Consider the following 12,287-nt stretch of genomic DNA (forward strand, 5'->3'; position numbering starts at 1 on the left):
TCAATCAAACCAACCACTACTGGTATCACCTTCATATATATATATGTGCTCTGGAGATTTACTCAGAAACCCCCACATATTACATTTAGAATCTGACTGCAAAAACTTCAGAAACATTCAATAGCCATCCACTATGATGGATGAAGAGCACTAGTCCCATATGGCATATACAGAAGCATACACAAAATAGCTAGCATAATATATTATACCATGAGAGCATAAACCCTAGATGGGTCTTCTCCTAATAATAATTCACATAAAATCTTATATATTCCCTCACTGATCAACTCTCATGGCTGTCTCCTGAAGGGTTGTTATCCCATGGAGAAGGATAAGGAGGAGGCAAACCAGAATTCTGATTAAAAGAAGCACCTCCACCTCCACCTCCATGACTCATTCGTCTTCCAAACTGGGAAGAACCTGGCCCTGACAGTGAAGAAGACATGTCATTGCAGGTGAAGCGGATCAGGTCAGCATTGGTGGCATCTAGTTCCTTTTGGAGACGAAGAACTTGTCTTTGGAGGACTGAGATTGCTCCAACACAGCCGTAGACTGGGTCTTTCATCCTTGCCTCAGCTTCATAGGCAAGAGAGTTCACTGCATCTTCCCTCTGATGGGGGAGAATTTCATTGAGAAGTTTACTGACATTGCTTGCACCGAATATCTTGTGAACATTGATGAATTTCTGAGGCTCTTCAGGTGGGAAATATGGTGCAAAAATACAACCCGGCATGCACTTTCTCCTTAAGAGCTTGCAGGCAGCGCAAGGTGAGTTGGAGTAGCTGGAAGAAGCCATCTTCAGTACTGAATTAAGCAAGGAAGAACCCATCAACCAATTTTTTTCTTTTTCTTTTTTTTTTTCAGAATAATTTCTTGAAAATAGATTAATAAAATCTATCATTTCCTCTTTAAAGAAACAATGCAATTACTTCATCATATCTTGAATAAACTAAGAATTAATGTTTACACTGGAACAAAGACTTTGTGTCTTATTGGGAGGGCTAGGATTGATTTTATCCGTACATTAGCTTTATCCATGCTTTATGTTCTCATATATGTGGTTGCTGGAGAAACACCAAACAACCAAACACCATCTACATCAATAGATTGTCCTCTTTGATATAGTAGCTTTACCACCACTCTAATTGTTATTTTTTTCCCTGAATTTAGCGCTACTGTCTAAATCTTTCATCTGGGGTATGATCCCAGAAAAAAGAAAGAAAACAGCACCAAAACTCATCTCCTGTTCCAGGATTCTGATGAATTTGGCCTCATTTTTTCTGAAATTCAGGCTACATGTATTTTTATCACAGTATCTTAGTCCTTTTCCATTCCCTCAAACTCCTAGATATCACAGCAATCAGTTGCAAAACCTCAGACACCTAATATACGTACCAACAGATCTCTTCCTTTTGAAATCAGTAGCCTGGTGCAATATCAACCTTTATTTTTCACATAGAGGGACATCTGCTATTCTCCTATCAATTTCCATATAGCAAAACCCTTTAGCCTAAGGTCTTACGGCGGTATTTCTATGGCTCACACTACAAGCGTACATAAATGAGTAAAACAAACGAAAATAGAAGGATCAAAGCTGAAGCTACTTGTACTTGCCTTTTCATGATCCATAGATTTCTTTGATCAGAAGAAAAGAATGTTACCTTTTCTCTTTCCCCTTGTGTGATCTCTTTCAAGATTTGTTCTTTGATTCTCCCAAGGAAGAAGAAGTTGAAGTCATTGGAAGATGGAATTTTGATAGATCATGTGAGAGTTCAAAGAGGAAACCCTAGATGCAGGAGACAGGAGAAACCTGCAAATACAGTGACAAAAGGGTGAGGCAGATGAGAGAACAGGGAGGCAAAGAGCATTTAATGGAGAAGGAATGGAAAGCAAAAGACAAGAGGTATAAATGGGGCTACAAAAAAAAAAAAAAAAAGTATGACTGTGACTGTGTGGCACTGCCCTTATAGTATTATCAGGTAATATTCCTTTTCTCTAGTTTTCTTTCTCCTCTACCATACTTCTGGCTTGGAGACTTGTTGTCAAAAGGGAAAGTAGTGTTATATCTCCAGACACTCCCGCATCATATAACAAAACCAATATATAATAAAAATAGGGTTTCACTGTTACAACAAAGAAAGAGGCATGATTGAAGATTTTATCTTGTACTTTAATGAATTAATTAAGGGAATTGAAGATGGTCCTATTTATCTTGGTTTACATGCTAAAAATAATTCTAGCCCATTTTTTCTCAAAGAATCTTGTTGTACATAATTCACTGGGGCAACAGGGAGATGAATCCAATCCACTAACATAACATTTTTCTTCCCTTTTCTCCTCTTTTCCCGGAGGAGAGATGAAATAAGAGAACCACAAAATGTGAGGTACTGCCTTGCCTTAATATCATGTGATATATGAGCAATGCATGCCCACTTTATTGTACAAACATACATTTCTGTTCCACTTTACTTAGAGCAATGTACTTGTCATTTATGTTAATAAGTCATCGTATACATTCCTCACCCACATTATGGCCTACCCACTTGTTCTCGAATTTAAGAAGCAAAAACCATTAATACATATAGCTAATCACTCTCTCATCTTGTCCTCGATTATCACCATCGGATTCTTCAAATTCCATTTATACAATCATATCAACTATCTATATATCTTTTAAGTTTTTTTCTTTGGCTTATTGATATGCTTAGACTCAATGGGTGTTGGGGTTCTCGGGCTTATTGAGGTATTGAAGATTTTTTTTTTAAAAAAAAAATCGGATTTCCAATATTTATGTATAGTATCAAAACTGTTTGAAGAAGCTGTAGTTTCCCTTTTATGTGGTGCAGGCACATGGATTCTGTGTACTGGGTGTCACACGGGTGGAAACAGTAATAGGGCTGTGTTAGGCATCTATTATTGGGGACAACCATCAGCGATGGAGTACTCCCCCAGCAGCCCAGCTGAGAGATTTCACTGTGAGCTTCTCTATTATTGATTTCAGCTATGTATCAATGTGGATTATAGTATAATCTTGTGTGTGAAGTCACTGTCAGTGTAGTTACAGACAAATGTACTTGAATTTTTTTAGTGGGAAAAAAAAAAACGGTATACCAAAATAAATGAAGTTGGGTCCCTGTCATTTTCACTTCTCCGCTCTTTATCTTTTCTTGTTCCTTGCCGACAAGGCGACAACTTGCATATAATCAAAAACTGTCAGATGAAAAACTAAAGTGCAGTTTGAAAATGAATGCTGATGAGATTGCCAGACTTTAGGTGGTAAATTTATATGAAACCCCAATTATCAAAACCCACCAAAGTCCAAAAAAATAAAATAAAATAAAAATAAATAAAATTGGAGTATTTAATCTGAGAAAAATGTGCTGTGATATATTTTATATGGGTAGGGTTATTTTGATTAATTTGCATCAATCTCCAATTAAAAAGGTGACTATTGTCCCAATTATTAAGTTGGCACCTTGTTGGAAGGCAAAGGGTTGTGATGATCAGAAAACCCTAATGATGATTTATGGATTCCTGGCTGGGGACTATCACTAAAATTTGTTAAATAATTGAAAATGATTTCAATTATTTTAATATATGGTCACTCTCTTTTTTTTAGCATAACCTCCATCCAACTTTATCTTATATTATTTTTTTAATTTATAAATTGATTGAAAAGAGTGATTTTGAAATGAAATGATCATTTCAATACATATATGATTAATGCAAGGTACATGAATCTACTTTTTGTAGTCTATCATATACAGTCATGTGTGAACTTAAATAAGATCTCTCCCTATACTTTGAGTATTTTGAATTTTCAATGGAGAAGCCTGCAAATAAATTGAAAAAGGAAGCAGCACCCCTCCATTGGACCATTGCCCACTTTTCTTTTTCTTTTTTTCTTTACTATTTGTTTAATGCCATGGTAGCTGAAGGGTCATGGCCAAAACAAATGGAGGGTTACCATACCATGCCCTACAAGCATCTAAGGAGGATTCTCAGTCTCCATCAATAAACCCCATATGATAAAATATATTAATGCCTTGAACACTTGGTTTATAATGGCCACTCAGCCACTCTAAAAAAGTGCTATATATTAAAAGAAGCTTCATTCTGCATGCCTGTTGGATTCTTAAAGACACAATCGATGGGTGGGTTTGCAGTAATGGGTTTGGAAGCTGGAGAAAGATGGGGGAGGAGATAACAAGGAATATGTGTGTATAAGTTAATTAAACAAGAGTGAAGATGGGCCAAATGATTAGAGAGACGATTGATTGACTGATTGATATTTTTTTATACATCATATTCAATTGAAATATGTGGGTTTAAGTGATTGATTTTGAATAGATGTTGATATATATTATTTTCCATTTTTTTTTTCCATCAAACTTTACACCTACAATGATGAATAAGCTTGTGGGCATGTCCTTAAAAGCTAAGCATGAATTAATAGTCCAAAGACAAATTTAGAGAAAGAAAATCAAATTATTAGGTGTTCATTTACATATATTTCTCATTTTTGTTTTTTAAAAATAGAAAATAATAATAACTTTATAAAAGAAGTAGAACTTCTAGTATAAAAAGTATAATCACTATTGACTATAGTTATTGACAAATTTGTCAAAGACGAAAACGATTTATTTGATATCATGAATGACTGGTTATGGAAAGACCATGTCGTTTTTGTAATCTATTTCTCTTCTTAAATACAAATTTTGTAACTTCACGATGTGTTCATGAATTAACTAATTCTTATTTTGAAAGTAATTTAGTTTGTAGTCATAAAAATCATTTAAAAATTTTGAAATAATAAAATGTTTTTGATGTTTTTTTAATGTAAAATTTCGAAAGTTTTTTTATTTTATATAAAAGATGTTACTATTTTATGTTTTTAAAAATAGATAATAAAAAAATTATATCCAAATGGACATTAAATAACACATGTGTTCTAAAATTTTTCAAAATTTTGAGGCATTTGCTCTTTTATTTTTTAAAATATTTTTCCTACTTTTTTCCTTGTTATCTAAATAAAAAAAAAAAGTATTTTTCTTAATATTTTAATTTTTTTAATTATTTTTTTTTAAAAAAACCAAGTATAGCAGTAAAGTTTTTCCTAATACCATGAGTAAAAATAATCCAAAGTTGGTGGAACAATTAGTTCCATTGATTTTGTTAAAAGGAGTAATACAATAGAATTAATTGTTTAAAGAAGTTAACATCAATTTGACATACAACTTGAAAAGAAATATAGAAAAGAAAGGAAACTTGATTATATAGAGGAAGCATCATTCATTCAGACAGCAAAATTAATTAGATTTTGAATTCTAAAATTCCATTGATGGTCTGATAGTCCAAAATGTCTCCAAGCTGGTGTATGTGGTGACTCCGTATAGGATACACATTTTATTGGTTGGGTGCAAGATGCTTTTATCATATCCATGACTAAAATTACTTCAAAACTAATCTCTCTTTCTTTGTTTTGAAATGTGTAGAAAGAGAGAAATCTTAGGTAATGTTTGGTTTCGGATAATTTGAGGGAAAATAGTTGAGAAAGAAAAGTGAAAGAAAATAAAAAATAGTTTTAAACTTAATAAATTATATTTATATATTTTTTCAAATTCATTTTATTTATTTTCCTCTATTATGTAAAAATTAAATAATTTAGAAATATATAAAATTTGACAATTTTTAATTGTATTTGATTTTTTTATATGATGAAATTAAATATGAAAACACCATTTTTTTTAACACTTTTTTTTTTCTTTTCTTAATACTTTATGGAACCAAACATAAATTTAATTGTTAGAAATCAACAATAAACTTTTCTTTTATTGTTTTGGAAATAAATTGAAAATGAATTTGATTGTTAAGTGTTGCTTTTCCTTTCATTTATCTTCTATGCATTGTGTGTCTTTTGTTTGTATCTTTTGTGTTTGATCACCTTTTATATGATCTTCTCTATTTTCTTGTAGATTTATAAGTTAAAAATTGAAAATGAAATAATTTTATTAAATAACATTAAATTCAACATATTAAGTATAAACTTCTTTCTTCATACATATACTTTGATAAAACAAATATTTTGTAAAAATTATAGTTTACCACATATTAAGCTTTTTATTTAACTTGTGAATTTTTTTTAAAATAATAAAAAATAATTCCAAAATTAGTATTTAGGACATGTTTGACAACTATTTTTTAAAAACAATTTTTTTGTTCTTCAAAATAAAAAACTTGGAAAACTCATTTGACAACTCAAAACTATATTTCGCTTTTTATTTTAAGAATATAAAACAAAATATTTTAGAGAATATTTTTTAGTTATTTTAACTTATTTTCTTAAGGTTATTTTAAAAAATAATTATACAATTATTTAGAATAATTTAAAATAAAACACTACACATTAAAATTATTTTTAAAACATAATTAAAAATACTAAAAATAAGTTAAAAATATTTTAGGTTCTAAACTGACTTTTATTTTACAAAATATCATAAAATAATTTTCAAAAACTTTTTTTCAAAACTATTTTAAAAAACAACTATCAAACAAGCCCTAAGTTTATACAACAAATTTATCTTTTAAATTAGAATTAATTCATTAAAATAGATAAAAATATATTATATTTGTAAATCTAACCCCTTCCAATTTTTTAGATAACTTATTTTGGACATAAATACCCGTCAACATATTAATCATTTACATATATGTTTTAAAGAAAATATAATTTTTTTTAAAAAAAAGTAAGGATATTTTTGTCCAAAAAAATACTTTTAAAAATTAAAAAAAAAGTTGAGGATTATATTTACAATACGAAAGTGATTTCATCCCTTTTAATCATATAATCATTTAAATTATTTGTTTAGTACACACTTTATTCAATATAATAAAACTTATATATATATTATTTTAATAAATATTTAAAAAGGAACTATTGATTGAATTGATAAATTAAATAAAAAAACCCAGTACATCATCACCATTTAAAAAATGAAAAAGTGGGGTGTTTCCAGATTCCCCCATTAGGAGATCATCATGGGTGGATAGGGCATAGGGTAGCCATACAAATGTCAATGTTTCTACAACTTGGTTTGAAAATTATAGAAGGAAAAAAGCATGCATGTTGACAATAGTTTATTGGGAGGCACGTGGCTGGTCCTTGTAAATCATGTCAAGTCAACAAGAGCTGTTACACACTCATCATCGATGCTCTCACTGGTGGTGATCATCATGATGATCAGATTTAAAGAGTGTGTGGCCGAAATCGTGGATGGTCAAGACTCAAGAGAAAGAGACCAAAGTAGATTTAGCCACATGTATATTATATGTTTTTGGTCCTTTGAATGAAGTATTGAAATCATATTATGATTATACGGCCTATGTGACCATTGATGTTAAAAATTAACTTCCACTCATTTTTTATTGAGGGTAGAGAAAAATTATTATGTGGGTTGCCCATGATATGTAAGGAAATAACTTTAATCAATTATGTACTATCACCATTTTCTTTGCCCAAACTTAGTGGATAAAAAGGTGATTTAACTAAATTAAGATTTTTTAAAAATAAAAATTAATAATGATGGTGAAAAAAACCCGAAGGAAATATTTGGTTATATTAACTTTATACTGTTTTCTTTTTCCTTACTCGAAGCCAACACTTTTTTCTGGTTTACTCATTGAGCGAAGCTAGCACCGACAAAGCTAGCTAAGGCCTAAGAAGAGCACATGTCCCTCTAAAAATTAAAATTATAATAAGGGCTTGGAACCTTGACAAGAAAACATGATTTTCACTATACTATATATCATTATCTTTCTATATGTTTACTTCGAAATAATTATTTTATTTGTGCCCCTTCTAAGGCATATTCTTAGCTCGGTCACTATCTTTACTTATTTTTCTCTTTTAACCTTATTTCCACCGTAAATAATAGAGTCCATATATAATATGAAAATGTACTTTTTTCGATGGATATTGAAAATGTACTTTTTTCGGTGGATATTAAAAATGTGTCATTAATGATCAAGTAATGTTACATATATATACTTTTAAGTCTTATTATTTATACTCTAATCTTATTTATTTTATCATATTTGTTTATACTATTGTATATACCTCATCATGCATATATAACGGTTTGGATTTAGATAATTCATTCTAGAAGAAACTTGAAAGAAATCAGAGGTGACTTATTCAAGAGGGTCATATATCATTTATTCAAGATTACCATATATCAATTGGATTAATATAATATAAGTATTAGATGGGAACATGTGTGCGTGATTCTAGGGATAGGAAGAAGAAAATTTGGAGAGAAACTTACTGGCATCACTAGTTATGAGGCATAAAATGATGAGTGGTGGAATAGAAGTTGAAAAACAGATGTGAAATGATAATAAATTGAAATAAAAGAAAAACAGGTACTTATTTGACTTAAACTGCATTTGATAGAATTTAATATTTGATGAGTTAGGATAATTTTAAATTGAATTGTATTTAAATTATTAAAAGTTATTAAATCTATTTATTAAATTTATTTTTATTTTAAGTTATAGTATTAAGTTATTTATTAAACATATTTAATATAACATAAATTGAATCATTAATTTATATTACGTAATTATATTGTTTTACCAAATACCTTTTTATTTATGTTTTTATGACCGAATTTTTATAAATTTAAAAAATAAAAATCCCTATTGATAAGGTGGGGTATAGTTTAAATGTCCCACCATCATTGTATTGAGAGATTTGGATATATAAATCATAACATTATCTATGATCTTTAAATGATTACATAGAATCTAAGTAAAAAATCCTAAGAAGTGATTCATTAATAAGTGAGTCTTAGAAACTTCTTTTAAGTACTAGAGTTCATTTCTATTAGGTTGATAATAATGCCACTCCTCCGGCAAAAAATAAAATAAAAAAACAACAATGATGGTTTAAGAGGTACAATACACGATTAATTGCAATGTGAGGTACTTATAATTAAATATTAGGTTTGCAAAATATGCCTTGGCTCAAGATTTGATATTGACTCGTGATGTAAACTTGAGATTGTGTGCCTTGAGATTTAGTGTTGGCCCAAGAAGTAAGTTCAAAGATTGTTGGCTAGAGATTTGGTGTGACTTAACTCATATAGAGAAAATTAACTTAAGCTTATTGATAGTTAATTGATTTTCATATGAGAAGACCAAGTCTTTGATTCTAACAATTGTTATAAGGACATGAGTCTATCAAGGTTTGTTTGTTTTCAAGTTTGATTACTAGCTAAAAGAAAAATGGCAGATAGGCTTCACCCGTTAAAGAGAAATCTAAAAACATGTATGATAAAAAATGGGTAAAGATCAATCATCAAGCATGTAGTTCTATTCATTAATGTGTTATTAAAGCTAAAAAAAAATTACTCTATAATGAAGGAAATATCTACAAAAATCTATGGAAGACGTTAGAGGGTAAGTATATGAAATTTAGAAAACCAACTCTATTTGAAGGTAAAGCTTTTTTTCTTCAAATGTCAACTGAATATATGTTTATGAATGATCATATACATGTTTTTAATAAAATAATGAAAGAGACAACTTTTAATCTAAAGACAAATCCATAAAAGATGAATATGTTTTTTGTCATAAAGGGAGGCATTGGAGGAAGGATTGTCCTAAGCTCCAAAGAATAATAAGGTGAGATGATCTTCGATGTGTTGCCAAGTATAGAGATGTTGAGTCAAGCTTTGATGTGGTTAGCTTATCTTTGATATGCAACTCAAGTGAATGGAATTTAGAGTTTAGAAACACTTATCAAATGTATCTCTATAAGGAGTGGATTTCTAATTCGAAAAACTATATAATGGAGTTGTTTTTTTGAGCAATAGTAATACTTGTAACATAATAAAAATATACACAATTTAGTTTAAGACTCACGACAGATCAACCAAAACTTTACAAATGTCTGCTATGTGTCAGTTTAAAGAAATGTTGTCTCGTAAGGAGCATTAGAGTCCATATAGTTCACCATCATAATGAAATATGGCTTTTGAAAGTCATGTTAAATGGACTCATGGTTATAAAAGAAATAAGAAAGAATAACTTGTACAATTTTAAGGTGGAAACAATTATTAAATCAAAAGCTATAATCACTAAAGATGATAAAAAACTATAAATTTTGGACATGGCTTATGCTTTTGGGACATACAAGTTAAAAGACTTTAAAAAACTTGGTGATGCAAAGGTTAGTGAAGGATATAAAAGTGTACAAACTAAAATTTTATATGTATTGTAATTTTTGACAAGTAAATAGTGTGAAATTTGGCATTGTAATCTACTCTATCGATATATTTTACTGATGACTTCCTAAGAAGAGTTTGGGTGTATGTCATGAAAACTAAGGATGAAGTTTTTAGAGTATTTTTAAATGGAAAAAGATTACTAAAATCCATAAAGATCGAATGATTTAGACTAAATAAATGTGGTGAATACAAAAGCGATCTATTTTTCCATGTCAAAATAAGGGCATTGGTCAACACTTCCCAATTTGAAATTTACCACAATATAGCGAAGTAACAAACATTATAAATCAAACTTTTTTGAAAAAAGTTTGATATATATTGTCAAATGTTGAATTGAGAAACAAATTTTGCGTTAGAGACAATTGTTTACATATATCACTTATCGATCATGTACCATTACTTGAAACTATGGGCAAAACTCTTATTGAGGTATAGTCTAAAATATTGCTAATGATTATGATTTTTTTGACATATTTTTGTGTCATTGCTTATTTTTACACGAAAGATTCTAAATTAGATATAAGAGCTAAGAAAGCATTTTTCATGAAGTTTAGCATAGGTAAGAAAGAATATTGTCTTTGATGTCCATATTTGAACAAAATACTTTTTAAGTAAAAATTTGATTTTTATTGGAATTATTCTACTAAAATGTGTAAAGAACAATTATTATGGAAAGGAGAAGATTGAGGAAAAGATTTCAATACTTTAGAACAACTGAAATTTGAGACAACATCAATTGATCCAACAAATGCCAATGAGACAAATAGTAGTTAAAGGTATTGTAGATGAAAAAGATGCTTCAACTCAAGCACTTCCCCAAAAGCAACATTTGATTGCAATTAGTAAGCCAAAAAGGGATATCCAAACGGCTACCATTTGGCTTTTTTTAACCCTTTATCTCACTAGATTTTGTATTAGTTTAGTTAAAACTTAGAGAACTCAAAAATAACTCCACATATTTTATTTAAAGCATTTTAGCAGCTTTAGCTACAACCAAAACTAAAACAAAAAATTTCATAATTAGGGTTGTTATCAACTGCATTTAAAATCTGTTTAACAGTGATTTTAGGAAGCATTTTTAACCTGAAGAATTTAAAAAATATTTTTAAAAATATGAAAATCATCAATAATATTAAAAAATCACTTGTAGTATTTTTTTTTTTTAAAAAATACTTGACAGGTAATTCTCTAAAAAATACTATTGAGGAAAACACTTTGATTAAAAACACCGTCAAACTCACTCTTCGGGTTATTATTTTTATTTTTATTTTTTATTTATTTATCGGAATCGGGATGTAGGAAAATAAGAATGAATCCAATAATGAGTATAGACTTTATCTTTAATTTTAGAAACGTTCAAATTTGAAATCTCAAATAGATAATAAGCCCAACCGAATCCAACCAGATCTTGACAAGCCATTAAATTTCGGGCCTCCTGTGAAGGACGCACCACAATGGCTTGATTCGCTCGTATCTGATGTCCGTATACTAGATCTACATCCAACCTACAGCACCTGAACTTTTATCAACGAATCACAGACGCCACGTAATCGTATTTAACCTACCAAAACTGCATAGCACTCCACTGCACGGAATCCATTCTCTTCCCTTGAATGCCAAGATCGCAGAAGCAGTGATCCTTGACACACCAAATTCCCAATTATGGAAACCTAACTGTTACTGTAAGTAAAATTTTGAAACTTTGATTGTCAATTCTATTTTTATTTTTTATGCAAATAAAATTTTCAATAATTTTCTTTTTGAATTTTAGGGTTTTATTGATAATGAATTGTTTGATGGAATTTTTGCATGGAAAACATTGCCTGATTTGATTGAAGTTAGGGTTTAGGGTTTTTAATTGTGTGTGCGCAGGTCATGATTAGATGTTTAGTTCTACAAGAATTGTATTGAGGGTTTTGGGATATTCATAGATGTTGAATCATTTTAATTGTGTGTTGATAAGCAATGGAATCCATTGATAACGTTATTTGGGTATAC

General features: G+C 29.6%; 1 protein-coding gene across 2 annotated transcripts; it reads right to left on the reverse strand.

Moving 5' to 3' along the window:
• LOC117929872 (LOB domain-containing protein 25-like) lies at positions 1-2,040 on the reverse strand. 2 transcript variants are annotated; one of them, XM_034850297.1, is made up of 2 exons: positions 1,615-2,040; positions 1-804 (listed from the first exon to the last, which is right to left on the reverse strand). In XM_034850297.1, the coding sequence occupies exon 2, from the start codon at positions 794-796 to the stop codon at positions 284-286; it is 513 nt and encodes a 170-aa protein (XP_034706188.1). In that variant the 5' UTR covers positions 797-804; positions 1,615-2,040; the 3' UTR covers positions 1-283. The 2 variants fall into 2 exon arrangements, with proteins under 2 accessions (XP_034706188.1, XP_034706186.1); XM_034850295.1 differs by having other exon boundaries at positions 1,662-2,039.
• Positions 2,041-12,287: the final 10,247 nt, after the last annotated feature.

The sequence above is a fragment of the Vitis riparia genome, chromosome 14 (genome assembly GCF_004353265.1).
Source record: "Vitis riparia cultivar Riparia Gloire de Montpellier isolate 1030 chromosome 14, EGFV_Vit.rip_1.0, whole genome shotgun sequence".
In the NCBI taxonomy this organism is placed as follows: Eukaryota; Viridiplantae; Streptophyta; class Magnoliopsida; order Vitales; family Vitaceae; genus Vitis; species Vitis riparia.